The 21,442-nt window shown below is 37.2% G+C and overlaps 1 protein-coding gene across 1 annotated transcript in view; it reads left to right on the top strand.

Moving 5' to 3' along the window:
- The window catches only part of YAF2 (YY1 associated factor 2), a 32,930-nt gene extending 17,581 nt beyond the window's left edge, over nucleotides 1–15,349 (top strand). The window contains exons 3-4 of the mRNA XM_029963480.1: nucleotides 4,430–4,579; nucleotides 6,138–15,349. Of these exons, the coding sequence (XP_029819340.1) occupies nucleotides 4,430–4,579; nucleotides 6,138–6,375 (388 nt within the window). The 3' untranslated portion in view covers nucleotides 6,376–15,349. The remainder of the gene's footprint in view (nucleotides 1–4,429; nucleotides 4,580–6,137) is intronic.
- The last annotated feature ends 6,093 nt before the right edge of the window (nucleotides 15,350–21,442 follow it).

Below are 21,442 nucleotides of genomic sequence, written 5' to 3' on the forward strand. Positions count from 1 at the left end.
TCGAGCACATGTCCTATGAGGAGAGGCTGAGGGAGCTGGGGTTGTTCAGCCTGGAGAAGAGGAGTCTCAAGGGAGACCTCATCACTCTCTACAACTACTTGAAAGGAGGTTGTAGCCAGGTGAGGGTTGGTCTCTTCTCCCAGGCAACTATCAGCAGGACAAGAGGGCATGGTCTTAAGCTGTGCCAGGGGAGGTTTAGGTTGGATATTAGGAAGAAATTCTTTACAGAGAGGGTAATCAGGCATTGGAACGGGCTGCCCAGGGAAATGGTGGCTTCTCCGTCCCTGGAGGTTTTTAAGATGAGACTGGATGTGGCACTTAGTGCCATGGTCTAGTAACCACAGTGGTAGTGGATCAAGGGTTGGACTTGATGATCTCAGAGGTCCCTTCCAACCCAGCTGATTCTGTGATTCTGTTGTACATAGGTATTTTTTATTTCCATTCTCAAAATGGACCTGCATTCTTGTAATGAAACCAAGTTATTCACTTTATCAAATTAGTCAAATTTCTATTAACATAGCTTATTGGTGAGTACCAAATGAGGGAAATTAAGGAGGCGTGTACTTCTGTGAGATGTTCAGAATGACTTATGAGAAGGTGTTGTGTTGACCTCTGCAACATGGAATGACTCAGGGCAAAAATTCCAGGTATCATTTGTTCTAGTGCATGAGTACTTTTCATCTTCAGGCATGTAAGTTGCTGTATTACAAAGATTTTTTTTTTAAGAATGCCAGCAATGAAAAGTAGTCCATGCTTTGCAGTATTAAATATTTGTTTCATTTGAGAGCGTCAGCACTGAATGAGTTTCTGCACGCAAAACCTAAAGTAAAGACAGGTTACTGCAGTCTCTGTAAGTATACCTTGTAAACCAGCAGCTAGATCAAATCCTGCAACAAGACTTGAGCTAAAATAGTGAGATCCTTATCATTTAACATTTATGGGAATTGTAGAGAAGATAAAAAACTTTATCCTTGTATGTTTGTGTTAGTGTCTGTTGGCTTTTTAAAAAACAAAAATATTAGTTTTCCTAATTTTTTTAAGGAGACTATGAAGTATGTGCATATTTGTGTGCAGCACCTTGAAAACAACATTGGAATTAGAGAATTAATAAAACTGGATGAGGTTGGAATAGAAGTGTAGGTAGAAGTATGGCTGATGTTAACTTAGAAGAAAGATAACACTGTCTGAAAAGGAAAACTAGGTGGTAGAGGAGAGGTGTAATATTTGGAGCTGGAATGTTCTACAGTGCTTAAACCGTAAAGTTCACCTCTGTTGGAAGGAACTGATAGCTCTTATCTTCTGTAATAGTGTATGCCTTTCTTTATTAGGGTTCCCCTTCAAATTAGTGAAGTGGCGTTACTAGGTAAGAATACAAAGCTTTTAGGGGCTGGCTAAATTATATGTATTGTTTTTATGAACACTTCTGCTTGTAGTTCTGAACTGTTCAGTTGAGGTGGCCCAGTGGTAGAGGCAACAGTGCTTGTAATCTTAATGCAGAAGATTATAGAACTTCTTTCTAAACACCAGAAAACTCAGGTACTCTTAAATGTGCTTAAAAAGCAAATTACCATAAGTATATTGATGAAATAAAAGGTAGTATTAACACTGTCTCTATATACTTAATCTGTAGGAGCCTATTGCAAGGAGTCTTTAACTGGTTTTGAAAACCAATAATTTAAAATGTATTTTGACAAATCATCAAAATCAATTTCCTATTACAGGATAGTTTCTCTTACTTTTATCTTCTCTGAGAAAGCCTTTTCTCTATGAATTCCTTCATGCTTGAATGACATGATTCAGCTACTGCTAAGTCAGGAACAATTCTATCAGGTTAAAGCTTCATGAGTGATAAAGATATTTCCTAACCCCTGCATGGCTTGCAAAGTGCTTGGCTCCAATTTAGTAGCCCCATTTGAGTACCTAAAGAAAAAAAAAATGGAATGCTTGAAAGACATTCCTAATGTTGAGAGATATGAATTACTTTTTTTCTCATTTTTTAATATAAAACACTGAATGCATTATTTAATAAATCTGGAAGTGACAAATCACATAATAAAACTTAGAACATCAATATAACTAATAGACAGCTATAGAAATAATTGACAACCAAAAGTTGGCTGTTTCAATGGAAGGAATAAAATAACTGAGTAGAATCCCTTGTTACAGCAAAACCACATAGAACCTCTTGATTAATTTTTAATGCATCTTCCAAAACATGATTTCTCTGTGCCTTTTTTGTCTTAACTGACTTCTGTACCTTGTTGCAAAGATTTTTTTTTTTCAATGTCACTAATTTTATGGTATTAAGAAAAGAAATTCTAAACATAGGACTTAGAACTAAGCTTAGTTTCCCAGGTGTACTCTAATATAAATTATCTAGTTTGCCCTCAAGAACTGAAATTGTTACAAATTGACAACTTCTAAATTTTCTGGCTAGGACTTTTTTTTCCCCTCTATTTAACAAGTTTTCGTAATCATGGTGTTGTCCACAGTTCTGGGAAACAATTCATTCTATGTCCAGAAGTTCACTACTGTCTTAATTCATAAGTAACATGTCAGATTATTCTCTCAGGTCACTGTGTAGTAATAATGGGATTGTCACTTGACTGTCATGAGAAACTGTATCCCTATCTCCTGGAACAATCTTCAATTCAAGACAGATCATCAGTTTTGTTTATATGTGACAAATATTTTCCACCTGAAGTGATCAGCTCATGCATCAGTTACACCTTGGTGGTTCTTGCTCTATTATGAACTGCTATGACAAAAGGTCAAAACAATTCTGAGACAGGTTTTCTTAAAAATGTCCTGTGTACTCTGTTAACCTACACATTTGTAGTCCATCAAGTTGTTTCAGTGGTTATGAACTCAGTACAATGTGTGCTTTGCAAGGTCCTAGTGCTCTCCTGAAGAGACTGTAGTCATCTAGTTGCCAATTGATATACCTAGTTGCCAGTTGTGATTGTTCTTGTTCTTTGTCTCTCAATGAGTCAGTGTTGGCTTAGTTCAAGAGTATAAAAATGGTACTCTAGTTTTTACTTCAAAGTTCTATTGTGTTGACAATTTTAATAGCCTTTAATTTATTTTAATTCATTAAGAACTTGCTGTGAAGACTCACAAAATCTCAGCTAATTTATATTAACTGCCTTTCCCACACTCCACGGATTCTTCTAATTTGACTTTCACTCTGTAATATGACCTGTTGCAATCATTACTGAAAATATAACTTGTTAATGGGACCTGTGTTGATTTCCTCCTTTTGTTATTTTTCTCGTCTCTTCATCTAAGCAAGAAGTACCAGTAGCGTGATGCTGTGGGTTGGGATAAATAAATATGTGTATAAGCTGATAGCTTCTTTTGCTTTCATAACTGTTTTGTATTCTCAGAGTGTCACAGTGCATATAACCTGCAAAATTGCAAAACCCAACATCACAACCCAACTAACAAAATTCAAGAGCTTGGCAGGGTAAACATTCTTTTGGAGAAGAAATTTACATCTTCAGAGTATTAGTAGAACCTTTTTTTTTATATGTCATGACTTGAAATTTCTTAATTCCAATATTAGAGAATAGATAAATACATTTGCATTGGAAAGAGGAAAACATTTCCTTTCAAACTAGAATAATTGTATTACAATACAAAACAGAATAAAAATTAAGCCATTTCAAAATAATATTTTGGAAAATGTAAAAATAATAAACTGCTGAAATTCTTTTGCCTGCTTTACTCTTCCCACAGTCAATTTGGATGAAAACTTGGAAATGAAACCTGCACTGTGTATACTGGTGGAATGTGGCTGTAGTTTCCGTTGCCAGCTCTCAAACTATATGTCTTCTGACAGTTATATCCTACTAATATTAGTGCAGTATATTTTTTTCCAGTGAACGTGATAAAAATGATACACAACAGGATTTATTATTGCCTTCAATGAATTTGTTTGAGCTGAAAACACTTAAGTTTTATTGTATAAGGCCAACAGTGGTTTTAGCTCTTAAAGGTCAGCTTTTTCCTTTTTGGGATACAGATTGTCTATGTATTGGAGTACACTCAAAACAGATCCCTTCAGCATTTTAGGGGGCTGGGAGTGGGTGGTAAAGTGTTGGAGTTATAAGTTAAGTGTTATATTTTGGAGTTCGCTCTATGAGGTCTCTGTCTGGATATGACAACTGGGAGAAGAGGGCAAATCACAAAATATTGTCTCTAAATCCTGTAGAATAAAAAAAAAAATCTGCTGATAATGCAAGTAAGTGAAACAAAAGGCTGTAATACGTTTAAATTTAATATGCTATCTTAATGCAGTATTAGCAGCAAGATATGTTTTAACAATATTTCTTTTTATAGTAATTGTTAATGTTAGTTACTGAACAGTAGACAATTTGAGACTTGTGAAGTCTAAGCATTTTGTGTGTCTATATATGTGTGCACACAGGAAACCTCGACCTGTCTCTCAGCTGGTTGCACAGCAGGTTCCTCAGCAATTTGTGCCCCCTACACAATCAAAGAAAGAGAAAAAAGACAAAGTAGAAAAGGAAAAAAGTGAAAAGGAAACAAGCAAAAAGAACAGTCATAAGAAAACCAGGTAAAAAATCTAGAAACTTTTGCAGTATTGGTAAAATGTAATTTGCAAACAAAAATAAGAGATGTTCTTTGATTGTACTGCTTTTTAAGTGCTGTGGCAAACAGTAAGGTTAAATATTGGTCTGTGAAGTTTCGTTGGTTTAAGATGTCTATAAAATGCGAAGACCTGCAGTATGTAATTGTGGTCAGAAGATGGAGATCAGTTGAATAGTGAAAGAAAAACTTTTTAAGAGTTAGTAAGGTATTCTTTTAAGGGTTACAAAGTATTTCTCACACCATACAAAACTATTGATAGGCAAATTGATGATGTTAATCTCTGGAAAAGAGAGAGGATGGGAGTGACTAGTTTTCATATAGAATAGTTGTGGGGGAGAGAGAGAACCAGTACCAGACTGCAGATGAGTGGGAAAGTAACTTGGTTATTGATAGCCTTGCAGAACCCTTTAGCTTTGAAGGGCTGAACTAGGGTATAAATTATTGTGACAGAATAAGGCATGTATATTATCTAGTGTTAAAAATCTCTGTGCTGCATCTGGGATGCTGAAGGAAACCTTGGACTCTTAGAACTGAAGACATGAGTTATTACAGTCCAGATAAGCTGTTGTAAAAGCCTTGATCTTGCTGTAAGACCAGGTGGAAGGAAGGTTCAAACTGCTAAACAAAAGCAGCAGGTTTAACCCCTAATTCATCACAAACTGAGCATAAAGTTATTGTGGCAATAGTGCTGTGCCAAAAATCTGAGAAGCTGAGAAGTATATAAGACAGAAATATCCATTGGAATTAGTTATGCAGAGAAGTAACAGATGCTTTTCCTATGCCTGATCATTAGGGTCAGAACCAGGTAGAGACTGAGAGTCAAGAGAGAGCAGTCTTTTAGAAAGTCATGTTTAGGATTAAGGACACTGAGATGTTAGGAAACATCAAACAATTGAAAGATTAGATGAAGATACCCTATCAACACTGTGTGTAATACTCATCTCTGTGCATAATTTAAATCACAGTGTATGCCAGGAATACCAGAGTTATACTGTGAACACAAAGTCCAGTTCAAATAGTATAGTGGTGGTCCTAGTGAGGCTTTCAAATAAGGTAACACCTGCTGCAAGTTAACACTATCTGTGCTGTTGAAAAGACAGATACCAACATCTTTGTTATTGAACATAATTTTCTACATAGAATTGTTGCTTAAGGCTGCTGCAGAGATAGAGGTTTCACTGGATCAAATTTGTAACTTCCTATAGTCACAATAAAGACTTGATCTTTAAAAGTAAAAAACTTCACATGTGCAATACATCCATATTGCTGCACAGTGACATTATTCATAATGTCAACTTCTAAATGATTTTAGGTAGTAATGTGTTATATTCAACTATTTCAACGTAAAACATACTAGGAAACACTCCACTGTTAACACTTGTGGTACAGTGTTTTCCTATGTATTGGATGTTGCACAAAGCAGTCTTATATATGTTTGCTCTCCAGAGCTCCTAAAAAGTAGGAGGGAGACAAGATAATAAGGTGGTGTGTGTGCTTTTAATATGATTATTTGCTTTGTTTAGGCCAAGGTTGAAAAATGTGGATCGAAGTAGCGCTCAGCATTTGGAAGTTACCGTTGGAGATCTGACAGTCATAATTACAGACTTTAAGGAGAAAACTAAGTCACCACCGGCTTCCAGTGCTGCTTCTGCAGATCAACACAGTCAGAGTGGTTCTAGCTCTGACAACACAGAGAGGGGAATGTCCAGGTCTTCTTCACCCCGAGGAGAAGCGTCATCACTGAATGGGGAATCTCATTAAAGTTTATTTCCTCCAGTTTTAGTCTCTTCTCTTCAAAACATACAAATACATAACTTCTGTCACCTGTTACCACATTTTCATGACAGGTTATTCATACATAATTGGTATATTGACTGGAACATAATTTATGCAGCTAAAAAAAAAAAGAAAGAAGTGCAGTGGTAGAAACAATAACAACATGGAGCTGAGTGAGGGGAGGTTTAGGTTAGATGTCAGGAAAAGGTTTATCACCCAAAGTGTGCACTGAAACTGGCTCCCCAGGGAAATGGTCACTGCACCAAGCCTGTCTGAGTTCAAGAAGCATTTGGACAATGCTCTCAGGCACATGGTGTGATTCTTGGGGTATCCTGTGCAGGGCTGGAGTTGGACTTGATGATCCTTGTGGATCCCTTCCAACTCAGTAGAGTCTATCATTCTATAATAATTTAAATGCAATCTACAAGTGCTTACAAAGCATGTTCATACCAACTTTTAAATCTTCATGTGTAAGGGTGCCATGAAAATGTGGTTTGAATGTTCATTATGCAGTGTTATTGGTATGTCCATTTTCACTTTTAGTTTAGTGAATTCTAACACAACTCTTGGAGTCTCCTCTATTGGCATGTACTGAATTTAAATTTTTATAACATAGTTCAAGCTGCCTAAATATGTATTATTTGGGAATTGTGAAACATAGTTATATGTATGCAAGTCAAAGATCAACTTAATCAACTATTGCTGCAACAGAATTTTCATAATAATTATCTTCTTAAAAGCACCTGCTGGTACTTGGTGTGGTTAAATAGGAAAAATGTTATTAAAGAAAACATTTGTATGGATTTTTGCCAATGTTTGACACATTTTACTAGATTACTGTTACTGAATTATGTTGATGGTTTTACCAATATTTTTTGACACTTAAAACACTTATTGTAATGTTTACAAGCAAAATAGAAAACACGTTCTAAGCATTGATTAGTCAGCCTTGCAATTCAGGTGAAGTACTGCACTGTCGCTGTACACTGGTATTCTGTGTTGTGTAACAAATACTGAACTACAGATGATGATGCATTTGGCAAAAACTAACATTTGGAAATATGGAAGTTTGGAAAAGCTTTAAAAATAACAGAACTGCAGTTCTCATTTCTGCTTAGTGCTGTTTCCTTTCCCCAAATTTTTCTAGTGTCACTTAGTTACTTATTTCATTACAGGAATATCAGATGTTGCACAAGAATAAGAAAATAACAATACTATTATTTTTTGTTCCTGAATCAATTTCTTTAATATTGATTTGGCCTATTAGAATGTATTATGTCATAAATCATATGGAAAAAAGCTCAGTATCCATCCTGCTTTATGGCATAAACTGTCAACATTTAAGCACTTAGCAATATGCTGATACAGAGCGGAATTATTTACAGTCCCTTCTGGTATTATGTAAAGTTACCAATAAAATATTTTTGTGAATACAGATTTTGCATTTTTGTTTACAACCAATAAGTGTTTTGATACATACATACAATTCATGTATAGATTTTAAATTATAGATTCTGGTTCAGTACAAAAGTCCATTTAGCTCCTTTTAGGGAGATAGTGCACTTACATTCCTATGAGCCTTTTCTTTTTCATTCAAAGTAAATATATTTTAAAGCCCATGTAAAAGTTGGATGGACCTTCTTGGTAGTGAATCCAGCCCCAAATTATTACCAACATATGATATGTCTTCTTAAAAGCTTAAAACAATGGATTTTTGTAGCCCCTGACAATTGTGATGTTTGATGGTTTCTTGTAGTAATGTATTTTTCTGTTTTTAATGCAGTACTTCTTCAGGCACAATGGTACTGTTCTATTTTGTAAGATGCTAGTTGTGAAATACAGTTAGTTGCATAAAATGAGAGTCTGATGTGATATCTGAGAACATACATACCTCATTCCTTGGTGTTGCTGTTTAAACTTTTTAGACATCAAATGTTAATTATAGGCTATTTCAGATGGATAACTACTGACCTGTTTATTATGTATTCTGCTTTATCTTACTAAATAGGATGTCTGCTCATTGCTGTTACCTGGCCAACTCTTAGTATCTGTAAAACAATGCTTTTTAAGGTTCTTAAATGTTTTTTGGGCTGGGCTGGTGTTCAGAATAACTTACACTAGTTTTTAAAGAGAAATACATGCTTCTCAACTTTATTTTTTTATTTTTATGTGGGACTATATTGATGTAATGGATTACAAAAGTGCTGAAACTCTTTAAAGTAAGCAGTGTTAGGATAGCAAATCTCATTGGAAGAAGTTTTATGAAATGTGTTTCTAATTTAAAATGTAATGAATGCTATCACATTTCAGAATTCCTTGTGAACAAATAATAATCTATTACCAGGAATTCACTAAATGGGAAGTGTATTTTCATTTAAGTTCATGTGAACACACCACCCAGCACTGCCCACAAGAGGACTCTATCTTGAGAAATAAGTAGCCATTTAGTTTGGAAGGAAGGAAGGATGGAGTGGATTGTACTATGTCTCTAGAGAATAATCTCTAAAATGTGGTACAAGTATGGTTGTAATCAAAAAGAATGCAGAAAGATCTCACTGTTCTTTATGGAACAAGACATTGAAAAACAATTTCTAACTACAGATACGACACAAGTCAGCTAGGATCTAAAAAGCCGTGGTGGTTTTAACTGAACTATTAGGTTACTAGCATTTCATTGAAATTATGCTTGTTTTAGCATTAAGCAAAGTTAAGATAATTTTTGCCTGTTGGTGATAAAAGGAATATGACAATACTGACAGCAGAGTAGAAAAATTTGAAGTAAAATATGGCGTATGACTCTGTTCATAGTGTTATAATTTAAATGAACTTCACTTTCATAATTTTTAAATAATTTTGACGTGTAGTAATCCTAAGTCTTTTTTCTAACTGTAAATATATTTAAAAGCATCTTTACTCCATTTATAAAAAGTGAAAATTTAATGTTGTAATGTGTTTTGATTAGCTATTTTTCTCTGTGATTGCTCTCTGCATAAGAACTGTTATTTGTTAAATCTATATATGCACCAGTCTTCAACAGCCATAAATCCTGGATTGTTCATGAAATGGTGGCCCAACAAAGACAAGTGTGATAGTGTTCCATGTAAATGAGTTCCTTTATGTGTTGATTGATTGTCTGGCTTCAGAAAGGAAAAGGGGGGGGAAATGGGGGAAAATGGAGTATAAATAGTTCATTGATAAAGTGTACAGTAATTCAGTCTCTTTATCTTCCTAACTTTGCCATTAATATAATTATATTAATTATAAGGAAAAGAACAAATATAGTTGAGACTGATTTTTTTTTTCATGAATTTAAGTCTACATATTTGAGATAAACAAAAGTTCTACTCAGTAGCAGGTTAAATTATACCATATAAATCTTGATTCCAACAGAGATGATAGTAATAAATAAATTACATTTAAAAATTTAAAATTCTTGATATTAATAGTCTTGATATTAATACAATGACTGATGTTTTAACCTATTATATGTTTTATCTAGATATTTGATGTTTTGGAGCATAGATTGTAAAATCTCAAAAAGGGTTTGATTTTATAATTTGTGCACTTTACTTTTTTTTAATATTATGAATAGCACATTTTCAAGTAGCCATGTGAGAGAGAGTACTTTCTAGAATTTGTTTCTACCAGTTCACTATAGTGTTTAGGCAGGTCTTCTAAACTTCACATCTTGCATCTTAGATTCTTTACTTTTTCCTGTCTCAAAAGCCTGACAGTTTCCCACATTATGCTGATTGATTTTACTTTGTTATACAGGATGGGTTTGTTATGGAACTGTCTATTGTGTATTTGTTATGTACATCAGGGTTCTTTAACTGTATCTGTTTGTTTTCTTTCTGTCACATGCCTTTATTTGATTCTTCTCCCTACTAGGGAGTCTACAAACATCTGAAACTGTATGGAAATAGAAAGGCATCTAAATTTAATTTCTCCGAAGGCAACAGCAAGTGCTATACTTGTAGTAAATATGGCCTGTGTTTACTCAGGAATAAGATAGGTAAGATAAAAGTTAGTGCTGGTTTTGGCTAGTGGACCAGTCAGTCAAATATGGCATTTTGCAAATGCGTACTTCTATCTTAATGTTAAGATTTGGGTGTGCTGGAAATACAGTTTGAGATTTGAAAGGTTTTACTAACCTCGAATTGTGCCCCAACTTATGCCAAAGCAGTCTAAGTTTGAAAGGTTGTAACTTCACAAGCTAGCAAAAACTGTATGGTAAAATCAGTCAAACTGAGGAAGCTCAGATGGATTTCTTTTGGGCTGTCAAAGTTTTAACAAGATGAGAAACTTAAAAAAGACTTAAAAGATTTGTCTCAGACAACAGTCTTAGACTGAGCTTAGTTTGACATCTAAAGAACCCATATTTTAACAGGAATTAACAGGATTTAACCACTAAATTAAACTTGAAAAAGTACTTCACAAGTTAATTAGAAGTCAGTGCTTTATAGAAATTATTGTAACTTCCTGTCTGGAATGGAGTAAATGATGCAACAGCAATGGATAGCTGCACACTTGCTAGAAAATGCTATTATCCAACAGCAAGTGGTGTTTACATGACTTTCCCAAGAATTTTTCTGTGGATGAGGCCTAAACTATATCATTGGATTCAAACAGTGAAGGAAAATGCAGCAAACAAATAAATTAGTTTCAGATCCTGTACACTTAATGATATAGGAGCTGTTTACACCCTTTATTTAACTGTGTTGGTGAAAATTTATTAAAACAAACCACCACTGTATATTATGCAATCACTCAGATGTATTTGGTCCTGATCTTGCCCCTTTTATTGTGGGAGACAGATAAAAGTTATCAGAATGAACTTGCTCTGTCTACTGACACAGGAGATTTTAAGAGCAGTTTAAAGGGCACAGGAAGTTTTAGGTGTACTTTTAAGGAGTTAAACATGGAAGATGAAGAGCAAAAGCATATTCCATAGCTCCTAGTTAATATTACTAAGAATGATCACAAGAGATTGCTGTCCCATTTTGGGTTTTGTAAAAGATGAAATGGTGATATTATCTAATCACTCCTTGTCTCATATGTCTAGAAGGAAAATTACCACCAGAAAAATGTTGTTCAGTAACAATAGTTAAAAAAATAGTTCCAAAATGTTAATTATTTTGTAGAAATTGTGGCATATCTTGGCAGAGGGAAGAATATTTGAGCAAGAAACCCTTCAGGACTACATTTTCAGGACCTAGGCCACCTGGAAAAGTGTAGTAGTTGATTACACTGTTCTCTGTTGTTTAACAAAGTCATGCATTAACTCCAGCTGGCAAATAAGTACCACACAGCCATTTGCTTACTCTCCTTTGGTGCAAGGGGGGAGAGAATTGGAAGAGTAAAAGTGCAAAGACTCACGAGTTGAGATAAAGACAGTTTAACAGGTAAAACAGAAGCTGCAAACACAAGCAGAACGAAAGTAATTCATTCACCACTTCCCATGGGCAGGCAGGTGTTCAACCATCCACAGGAAAGCAGGGCTCTGTCACACATGACAGTGATGGGGGAAGACAAATGCCATCACTCTGAATGTCACCTGCTTCCCTCTTCTATCCCCAGCTTTATATGTTGAGCATGACACCATATGGTCTGGGATCCCTGTGGTCACTTGGTGTCAGCCATCCTGGCTGTGTCCCCTCCCAACTCCGTGTGCACCCCCAGTCTTCTCACTGGTGCATTGGTATGAGAAGCAGAAAAGCCTTGACTCTGTGTAAGCTCTGCTGAGCAATAGCCAAAGCATCACTGTGTTATCAACACCGTTTCCAGCACAAATCCAAAACACAGCCCCATACCAACTACTGTGATGAAAATTAACTGTATCCCAGCCAAAACCAGCATATCTGTGTATAAATATTGATCTTGGTCAAAGGAAAGTGAACATATGCCCCCTTTAACTTTTAAGATTTTAAGAAATGTGGCTGTAGACCAATGTAACACTAATTTACATCAGAGTTGCTGAGGAGACGGCTGAGAAGAGACTATTAATGTAGTTTTTGATAACCTGCTACCCTTGCACACCCAATTTTCCTCTTCTGTATGAAGAAGCAAAAGTATGCAGAAGAAGGAAATAAATGTAACCTGGGCTAATGAAATGTGGCTCTTTACCTCCTTCCCAGTCTCACTGGGTTCTACAAAATACAAATTGAATTTGGTTCAAGATATTCCCAGGTATTTGTCGCTAAAAAAAGATGCAGTTGTTCAATCACTTTGCATCTGTTAGTTAAGACAAGTGAGTGAATACCCGCTTTGGGAACACAGATCTTATTTGCTGTTTATATGCATCTAATCTATACTTACCATCCATGAATAATCTATTTCAAACTGATCCTTCTTTGCACAGAATAAATAAAAATGCTTCAATGTCAAGCCCAGTTCCTGATGGCACAGATCTCAGAAAGAAAATCTGCTATCTGACTGATCATCTCTTACTGTAACAGCCTTCAGCTATGAATTAATCTAGGCAAGGGAAATCTCCTCAGGTTATGTGTATTTATTATCACCACTTCCAGCTCTGAAGGAAACACATTCTGATTCCTTCCTCTTTTTTTTTTTTAATTTTAAGTACATCTATAGCATACGTGGATGCAGTGAGTTTGAAATAATTTACTATGCCTGCTTTTTTAAGTGGGGAATTTGATGGCTGTTCCCAGTTCTTCAATTATATTCTGGTTTCTGTAAGACTAACAATAGTATGTGAAGCTTAGAGGTCATTATCAGTTTGGTCACCATTGTCTTTGTTTCTATATAATTGACTTACTGAACAGATTCTTGCTGAGCAAACTTAGTTACCCTGATCCTGTCCCATTCGAGCACTCTGGCTGAGGTAGCTGGCGTTCTGGGATGCCAATTACCTGCATTTCTGCAATTGATCTGATTCTGTGCTGGGAGGCTTCCAGGCATGGAAAAATAAGCAAAATGCTTTCCAACTGATGCAGGCATAATGTTGCCAAGTAACTTGCAGTACCTGGAGGCTTTTTGAAAGGTCTAAGAAAACACTCCCAGTTCCTGCTAGAGAAGGTCTGAGGAGCGTGCACAGATACTGTGCGCTTTCTCAGCTTTCCTACAGAAATTCCAACCAACCAGCTTCTGTTTCTAAAATGTCAAAGACCTTCAAAAACCCTCAGTCCAACACAGAGGATAAGGAGGGGGGGAGGAAGAACAAAGAAAATGTATTTTCAGAATAATCCTTAGAAGAGCCATATATAATGGCGTCTTCGTCTATTAGTATTCGTTTTTCTGTGTACTGTATTAGAAGTAGGCAGCATTACACACTTTTAGAGGTGTGTCTTGCTTTATAATTCTTGATACCTGTTGGTTCAGTGACTTTTGGTCTAAAGATAGATGTAGGGGTTTGTGAATTGAATAGTAAATACTATGAACATTTCACTCTTGGATGCAGGTAATTTATTGAAAGAGCAGAAGTTTTGATTAAAGAACTAGTCAGGAACAAAATAAATTCCTCTTGTACAGTTAGCCAATATACAATTTTAAAGGTCTAATTCCTGGACTACTAGAAAGAAAAGAGTAGCTTTATGTTGCAAGGGTAATAGGAACCCAAACTACAATGGATGTGGCTTCTAAGGAGTTTTGTGACCAGTAGTTCGTATGGCTATTTTCAATGATTATTCCACACCTTACTCTGTTAATCTTACAGCTTGTTAGACCATCCTCACAACCAAGTCAAGACTACCAACAGTACTGTCAGATGCTCTTAAAATTTGCTAAGTGCCTTATACAGAGCATCGCTGAGGCAATGGTTCTATTGCAAGGAAGTTTGACAAAAGATTTACTCCTCTGTAAAGGTTATCAGTTGTAACCAAGGTGATGTTCCTGGTTATAATACACTAAAGTCTTACATTTTATTGCTAGTACAAGTATTTAATAAGAAACAGTCCAGAAATTTCAATTTGTAAAACATACGTTTTCTGGAGGAGATTTTTTTTCCTCTAGTCAGCTATGATGGTCTACTGGAATATCACAGAAATGAATAAAACTTGTGAGTATTTTTGGATGCTTTCACGTTTCTCAGTTTCTCAATCAAAGACAATATTACCATTCTTGGGAAGGGGTACATAACTCGGTTTTGTTCATAGAATTTATGTTAATCCAGTGGTAGTTTTTTTAAGGATTTTGTTGTTAGAAAAAGGGCTTGTTATTTTGAAAATAAAAATCTTACCTGCCAGGTGTCTTCCCCAAAAGGAGTAAGTGCCTTTTCTGTTCTGACTCTTAGAAGTATTTACTTTGTCAGATTGAATCTGAATGTCCTGGATAAACCAACTATTAAGTACTGGGTGTTACCAATGGCTTGAAATCCTTTCACTGGAATGAGACAGAATGTAAGCCACTTGAATTACTTTGAGACCTGATGTTATCGGAATTTTTATAACTGCTACGAGTAGTATACTTCTAAGACAATGTAACTTTACAGGAACTTGACAGGAAATAAATATTTATTAAAAGAAGTACATAAATAAATATTTATTAACCAATTTAAGTGAGAGAAAATGTTACACCATGGGGGCAACAGTCTTGCTGTTAGCAGTCCTGACTACTTAGTGGAAAGTAAAACTAAGGCCCTGGACTCTAACTATAAAAAAATGTGTGGGTTTTGGTGAGAGATTGGGACTGACAATCTTATGTCCACCTTCTAATAAAGTAATTCTTCCTACCTAAGTTTTTACCAATTCTCAAGCAGAAAAGAAAGCATGAGCAGATATCAGTAAGAGGCCCTGTGGTTTAATTGGTGCTGCTTCCTATATCTAGAGGATTTTTTTTAATTTTTTTTTTAAACTTTGCTCAGGACTGGTACAGCTGAAAGTATATTTTCCCTTCATTCTTAAGCCTAGACTTTGAATGGAGTTTCTCTGAGACACTTTTGTAGTGAAATCGTATTCCCTACAAACATTGAAGACAAAAATAAACATCTCTGTGAACAAAAGATTGTGTGTGGTTGTAATTTTTTTAATATATACAAATGTATTATAAAAAATATAAAGATACTCCCAAGAAAAACATAGTATATTGGTCTACACTTAAAAGGTCTCAGTGTAGCAGTCTGAAAGTACAGTTTGCATCACGAGGTGCTACAGATTTTCTGTCTGATAAACTATGTTCAATTCCAGTTAAGCATTCCTTTAAATAAAGATGACAATACATTACATTTAGTCAAGTGTGTAGTAACCCATTGGGAGACTGCCTTCAACTGACTTCTTCCTACCTCAGTTAAAAGACATTATTAATTTAAAATACTGAAAGTGTGGCAGGACAGCTGAGGGGAAATGTCTGGAAAAAAAGAAACAGTAGGAATCTCAGTGCAAAGATAAAGTTTTTCTGTATTAAACGTTAAACAATTAATGATAATGGACTTGTTTAAAAATTAACATTCCTATAGTTATTTCACGTTGATGACATACAGTTGGTTTCAAATGAGCATCAAAAGGTGTTTGATGCCTAGAATAGTGACACATTGAAATGCTTCCCCCAGGAGTAAATACTTCTTGCCTGTGAACAATCTGATAAGACAGTATTTTTTGTGAAAACTACTGTAGGTGCACTATGTTAAAATCTTGACTGGCAGTGCTTAGGGTGTGCTATGATAAATAAAATGGCAAATAAAGTTATTAAATTGTTCAGAACCCATCTCTGATTATGTTATTTGTACTGTCTAGGAGGTGCAAAAAATACAAGTGGGCAATTTGGGGACAAACAGAAGACTTGGGGAATTTGATCTGAAGTTGCCAAGAGGCCTCTACTAATTTATGGCAGAGATAAGGCATTTTGGCTTTTGGCTATGATGGAAGTTGAGATATTCCTTGAAGTACTGCTTCTGAGGCAAGAAATTATGGAAGTATGTATGCTTGCAAATTAAAGTAACAACTGAGGTAAGAAACTTTGTATATACAGCTACTCTGTTACTAAAGCCGGCTGTAAAACTGTGGTCTATGTGGATTCTGCCAATTTATCTTCAAGCTACACACAGTTCCTGTGTTCAGTTCTCTGAATTGTCATTTGTGTTGCTTTGCAGCATGACACAGAGGTTCTACAAGGCATTCTTAAATGAAGCTCATTCCCTTGTAAAGATTGTCAGAGTTTTGCATTTGTGCAGCAGGTAAGTACAGTGCTGGCCGTGAGTATGGGAATTCATCCCCACTCCAGGGAGGCAGCGTGTGAGGCTGGTACTTCCTCAGGTGCAGAATGCTTTTAAGGTCACCCTGCCAGTGTTGGGCATAGATCCCCATGTGCAAGCAGCAAGTGTTAGGAGACTGTTGACATAATTACCAAGTTTGGTACTGCAGAAATACTGCCTAAATTGGTATCAGATACCAGAATGAGGCTATTGTCACTAGTTAGAGGGGTCTAATTTAGTCTTACTCATTAATTTTAAAAGAACAGAAGGGATTCAAAAGAGGAGATCAAGTTCTAAAGCCCTTCTATCACCCTTTTACTAATTTCTTTCCACTGTTGACTATTTAACAAGACTGCTACACAATTATGGGTCTGAAGATCAAAAAAAAAATTTCTTAAATTCCACACAAATATTTTGGCAGCCATGGGAGATCACAGCATTCCCACACAGATATGGGCCTGGTGCTTGGAGATAGCTTAGGACAGCATCCGATTTTATTTTACCCTTTCTTGTCTTGAAAAAAAATAAAATAGTAAAAAAGAAAATTTCTAAAGTTACAGATAAAAGATGGGTAAAGGAAGGCTGAATAATGCGTAAGTGCAACCATGACTCAGCAGCACTTCAAGTTATTTTGGTTATTTCAGGCTCAAAGTTCAGCACAACACAATATTCCAACTACTTGCTGGCTCTGCTGCCACTCATACAGTGGAATGGGCTGAAAACATGACTCTGTTGACACCTTGGATAAATCAGTGTAATGTCTGCACAGCCCAGGGTGTTGCACAGGGCACTGCAAGGCAGGTTGACTGCTTGCCCTGAGTAATTCCATGAACTTCAGGCATGACCAAGGCTGTTAGCCAAGTATAACATGCTGGTACCTTAGGCAGTTGTCTGTGATGTGGCTGTTCTATTCAGTTTTAAAAGAAGTAGTCAGTACAAGAGACAATATTAGTGTTTTATCTCTTCATTATAGTTCAAGCACCAAATGCATTGAACAACTACCCCATTTGGTTGCTCTGATCTGATTTGTTTGTTTGGGTTTTTTTTTTAATTAGCAACTACAGAACTAAAGCAACCCTTAGAGAAAATTATGTGGACAGACAAACATTAGGACTTTATTTCTCCATTCTTGATGTTGTCTCACATTGGTTTACAGTGTTACACCCAGAAAAGGGTCATTGTCCCAAGAAGTCCGATGATACCATATGTACAACACATGGCAGCAAAGCAGTTTCTTCCTACTTAGCCAACCTCACAATCTATCATAGCCGAGTGTTGACACTGCAGCTTGTATGAAAGGGCACATGAACATCAAAGAAAGTGTTGCTGCCTTTGAAAAACTCTTAACTGGTCTGCACGAGGCAGCGTTGACACAAAGCTGTCAGCAGAAAATCTTATTGCTCTGCCAGCTTAACTAATAGTTTAACTTCCTGAAAGAACAAAACCAGGGGGAATGATACAGATGCGTCTGATTAGGACTGGGTTTTTTAATTAAGTTGATCTGATTTATATCTTGATCTAATGAATTTTTAGAATGTTTTTTCCTTTTCTGGCACACAGTAACTGCCCTTCTGACCCTTGAACATGCTTGCAGAAGTATAAGATGCTGATTCTTTTAAAAAATTGATTGTTCTCACTACTTATATAGCACCAATAGTTTAATAAGTTTGCTGTTTTCTGAGTTTCAACTAATTTCTGAATGTAGTAAATAGAATTGAATTCTAAATATACAAAAGTTACCACAACTAAGTAACTAAATTCCAGTCAAGAAAGAATTTAAAGATTTAAAATTGTTATTAAAAGGAGAGAATCTTACACCTGATTATACCTCTTCATGTTTTAAGTTACTAAAGATTAACAAATGTTATAGCTTAATATATTACATATTGTTCATTAACTATTCATGGTGAGTAATAAAGATACATAATTATTAATCTTTAAAGAATTTATAGGTGGAATGAGGTAACTGGATACCCGACAGTGTTTTTTTCTCAGTGATACTACCTAGGTACAGCATTTCAGTCACTTTTGCTTATCTTCCTTACTCAGAGGTCTGAGTCTGTAGTTAGAAGCATTTTATCTTTATCACACCAACTGATTAAACAGACAGATTTTGCAGTGTGAAAAAAGACTTGTGTGCATGCAAGTTTAGCTGTTTTTTGCTTCCCAGTAGCATGACAGAGCTTAACACAAGATACTAACTTTCTCTCTGACCTTACCTTAATTATATTTTTAGAGCACCGCAGATACATTCCCACTGATCAATTATTAATGTATTATTGGACAGCATTGAATGAAGAGAATCCTGGAAATTCCTATTTCGGTAATGACATGATTGATAATAACAATTAAAATATTCTCCCTGTGTTGCCTCTCTTTAGCATTCCTTATTTCTTCTTTTCTCATCCAAGAGTATACTTTCTTCTTCTGAAGCATGAGAGCATTATTGCTGCCCATTTGCCACGTTCATTCTTTGTGCCTTTTGTAAGACCTTTCAGACCTCAGTTTCCCTGGCTGGAACACTCTTCCACAAAAAAGGCAAGCGTAACACCTCAGTAGGGACTAAATGGTCTCTGCTTTTAAGCTTGCTGTCAGTAAATAGTGGGTTGTATCTCTCCACTCTGACTCTCTGTGTAACTCATTCCCTGGCATATGGACTTGGTAGTGTATGTAAGGGACTGTGAAGTGGGACAGTGCACAAATTCAGCAGGTAGATATGCAATGAGAACAATGAGCCAGATTTTGAGTGCAAACACAAAATCAGGGAAGCTGAATGGCAAGTTGTGGTCGAAAGCCATGAGGAACACAGAGCAGAGGGGCAGAAAGCCCAGCTAAGACTTTGAGTGGGACTTTCGGAGCTGGTTCTTTCTCTAGTGGAAGCCAGCACATGGATCTCACTGACATAAATTTCCCTTACTTCATTAAACAAACTCTAGAAAGAGTTCTTTTCATGAATACTTCCCCATTTCATCTCTGACTCCCATCTCTACCTCGCCATCTTTGGCGCTGAATTCTCATCATCCCCGTGCCCCCTAGTTCCTTACTTCTCTTGAATTCTACTTCTTTTCTCAGTCCCAACTTCCCTGCTTGTATCTATTAGTAATCATCCTGGTATCTGCACTGCAAACAGAGTTGAGTATCCAGTATTTTCTGAGGGCTACCTTTTCTCCTCATTTCTTCTTTTATTTTGAGAAAGAGGTAATGAATAATTTTGGTAGAACAATTTTGGTGTTGCTTCTCTTCCAACTACCAGAGTTGCCAGCTGGCATTCTTTTTTCTCCCTTCTTTTAAGCACAGCCAAGAGCAGCAGTAAGCTATGGCTGAGGTTTTATGGGCATTCACGTATGACATTCACCCTTAGGCCACACAATCTATAACAGAACTATTTTTTTATGCTTTATTGTAAATCATGTTGGCATTTTTCTTAAAATTCAGGGTCCTGAATTCATGCAGTTAAATGGGGATATCATCACTTATTTTAAAAAAGGGTGTTTTCAGTCCATAGAGAAAATGTGAGCCAAATGCACTGGGAGGACAAAGAAGGAAGCAGAATTATTCCAAACTTGTATTATTTTTAAACCTGAAAGCTGAGGGAGCAGCACTGGGTGATGACTCTAAAATACTTACCTTGGCAACAGTAGTTAGGCTGTAAGGTCTTTGCTCAGTGGTCTGAGCCTGTGAGGGGGGATGCACTACTGTACTGGATTCAGCTGAAACCCAACCAATATTCCCCCTGTCTAGCAGGATGTATAGTTATTATTTCTTCTGCCACTTCCCAGACCTATATCTTGTTGTCCACAAGCATGACTTGGTGAGCCAAAATAACCCTCTCTTTGCTAGTGACCACAAACAAATCCTGCAGGCTCAGTTCACCAACCTTCTCCAGCCCAGCATCCTCCTGGCCCAGCAGCACCCACCTGCTCCCCGGGCCAGAGTACTGTGCCAAGGCCAGAGGAGGGAAGGACACTGAAGTCCAAAGTGATTTGCATGCTCTTATTGTTTCTGTACAAGGAGAAAGGACGCTTGTGTAACTACGGCTGCCTAAGGAATGAGAGGGAATAACAGAATTACAGAATGGGTCAGGTTGGAAGGGACCACAGTAGGTCGTCTGGTCCAACCTCCGTGCTCAAGCAGGGTCATCCTAGAGCACATGGCACAGGATTTCGTCCAGATGGTTCTTGAGTATCTCCAATGAGGGAGACTCCACAACCTCTCTGGGCAACCTGTTCCAGTGTGCGGTCACCTGCATGGTAAATAAGTTCTTCCTGATGTTCATGGAACTTCCTGTGCATCAGTTTCTGCCTGTAGTCTTTCGTCCTATTGCTTGGCACCATCAAGAAGAGCCTGGCTCCATCCTTTTGGCACCCTCCCTTTAGCTATTTGTACTTATAGAATATCCTTGTGGAGAGGCATCTGTGAAGCTTTTATACAGGAAAATCGAAGTTATCGCAACAGAAACATTGAGCATAGGGGAAAAGAGTGTCATTTTGAGGGGACTTTAGCCCCACTTTTGCCCTTCACGAAGACACGGCGAGACAGGAGCTTGTGCGCTGTCCCTGCGGGCTCCTGGTACGTCAGCGCTGCCGCTGTCTCTGCCTGGGACGTTTCTTCTCTCGACTCCTGCCCAGGGACGTGTTCCGGAGACCTGAACGGGGGCGAGTCCAGGCTGAGCGCGGGGCCGCGGTGGCAGGGGAAGAAGAGGAAGAGGCTTTTTTTACTTTCGGGACAATTGGACTGTGGCCGCCCCGACGGCCCCGCCCCGACGGCCCGCCCCGCGCCCGACCGGCTCCGGCCCCGCCCCCCGGCCCCGCCCCGCCCCCCGCGCGCCGCCGCCGCGCCCGTCGCGCTCGAGCTGCCGGAGGATCCGCGGCCCGGCGGGCGGAGGATGCGGCCGGCTCGCCGCGG

The sequence above is a fragment of the Manacus vitellinus genome, unplaced genomic scaffold, assembly GCF_001715985.3.
Source record: "Manacus vitellinus isolate BGI_N305 unplaced genomic scaffold, ASM171598v3 scaffold_5_pilon, whole genome shotgun sequence".
NCBI lineage: Eukaryota > Metazoa > Chordata > Aves > Passeriformes > Pipridae > Manacus > Manacus vitellinus.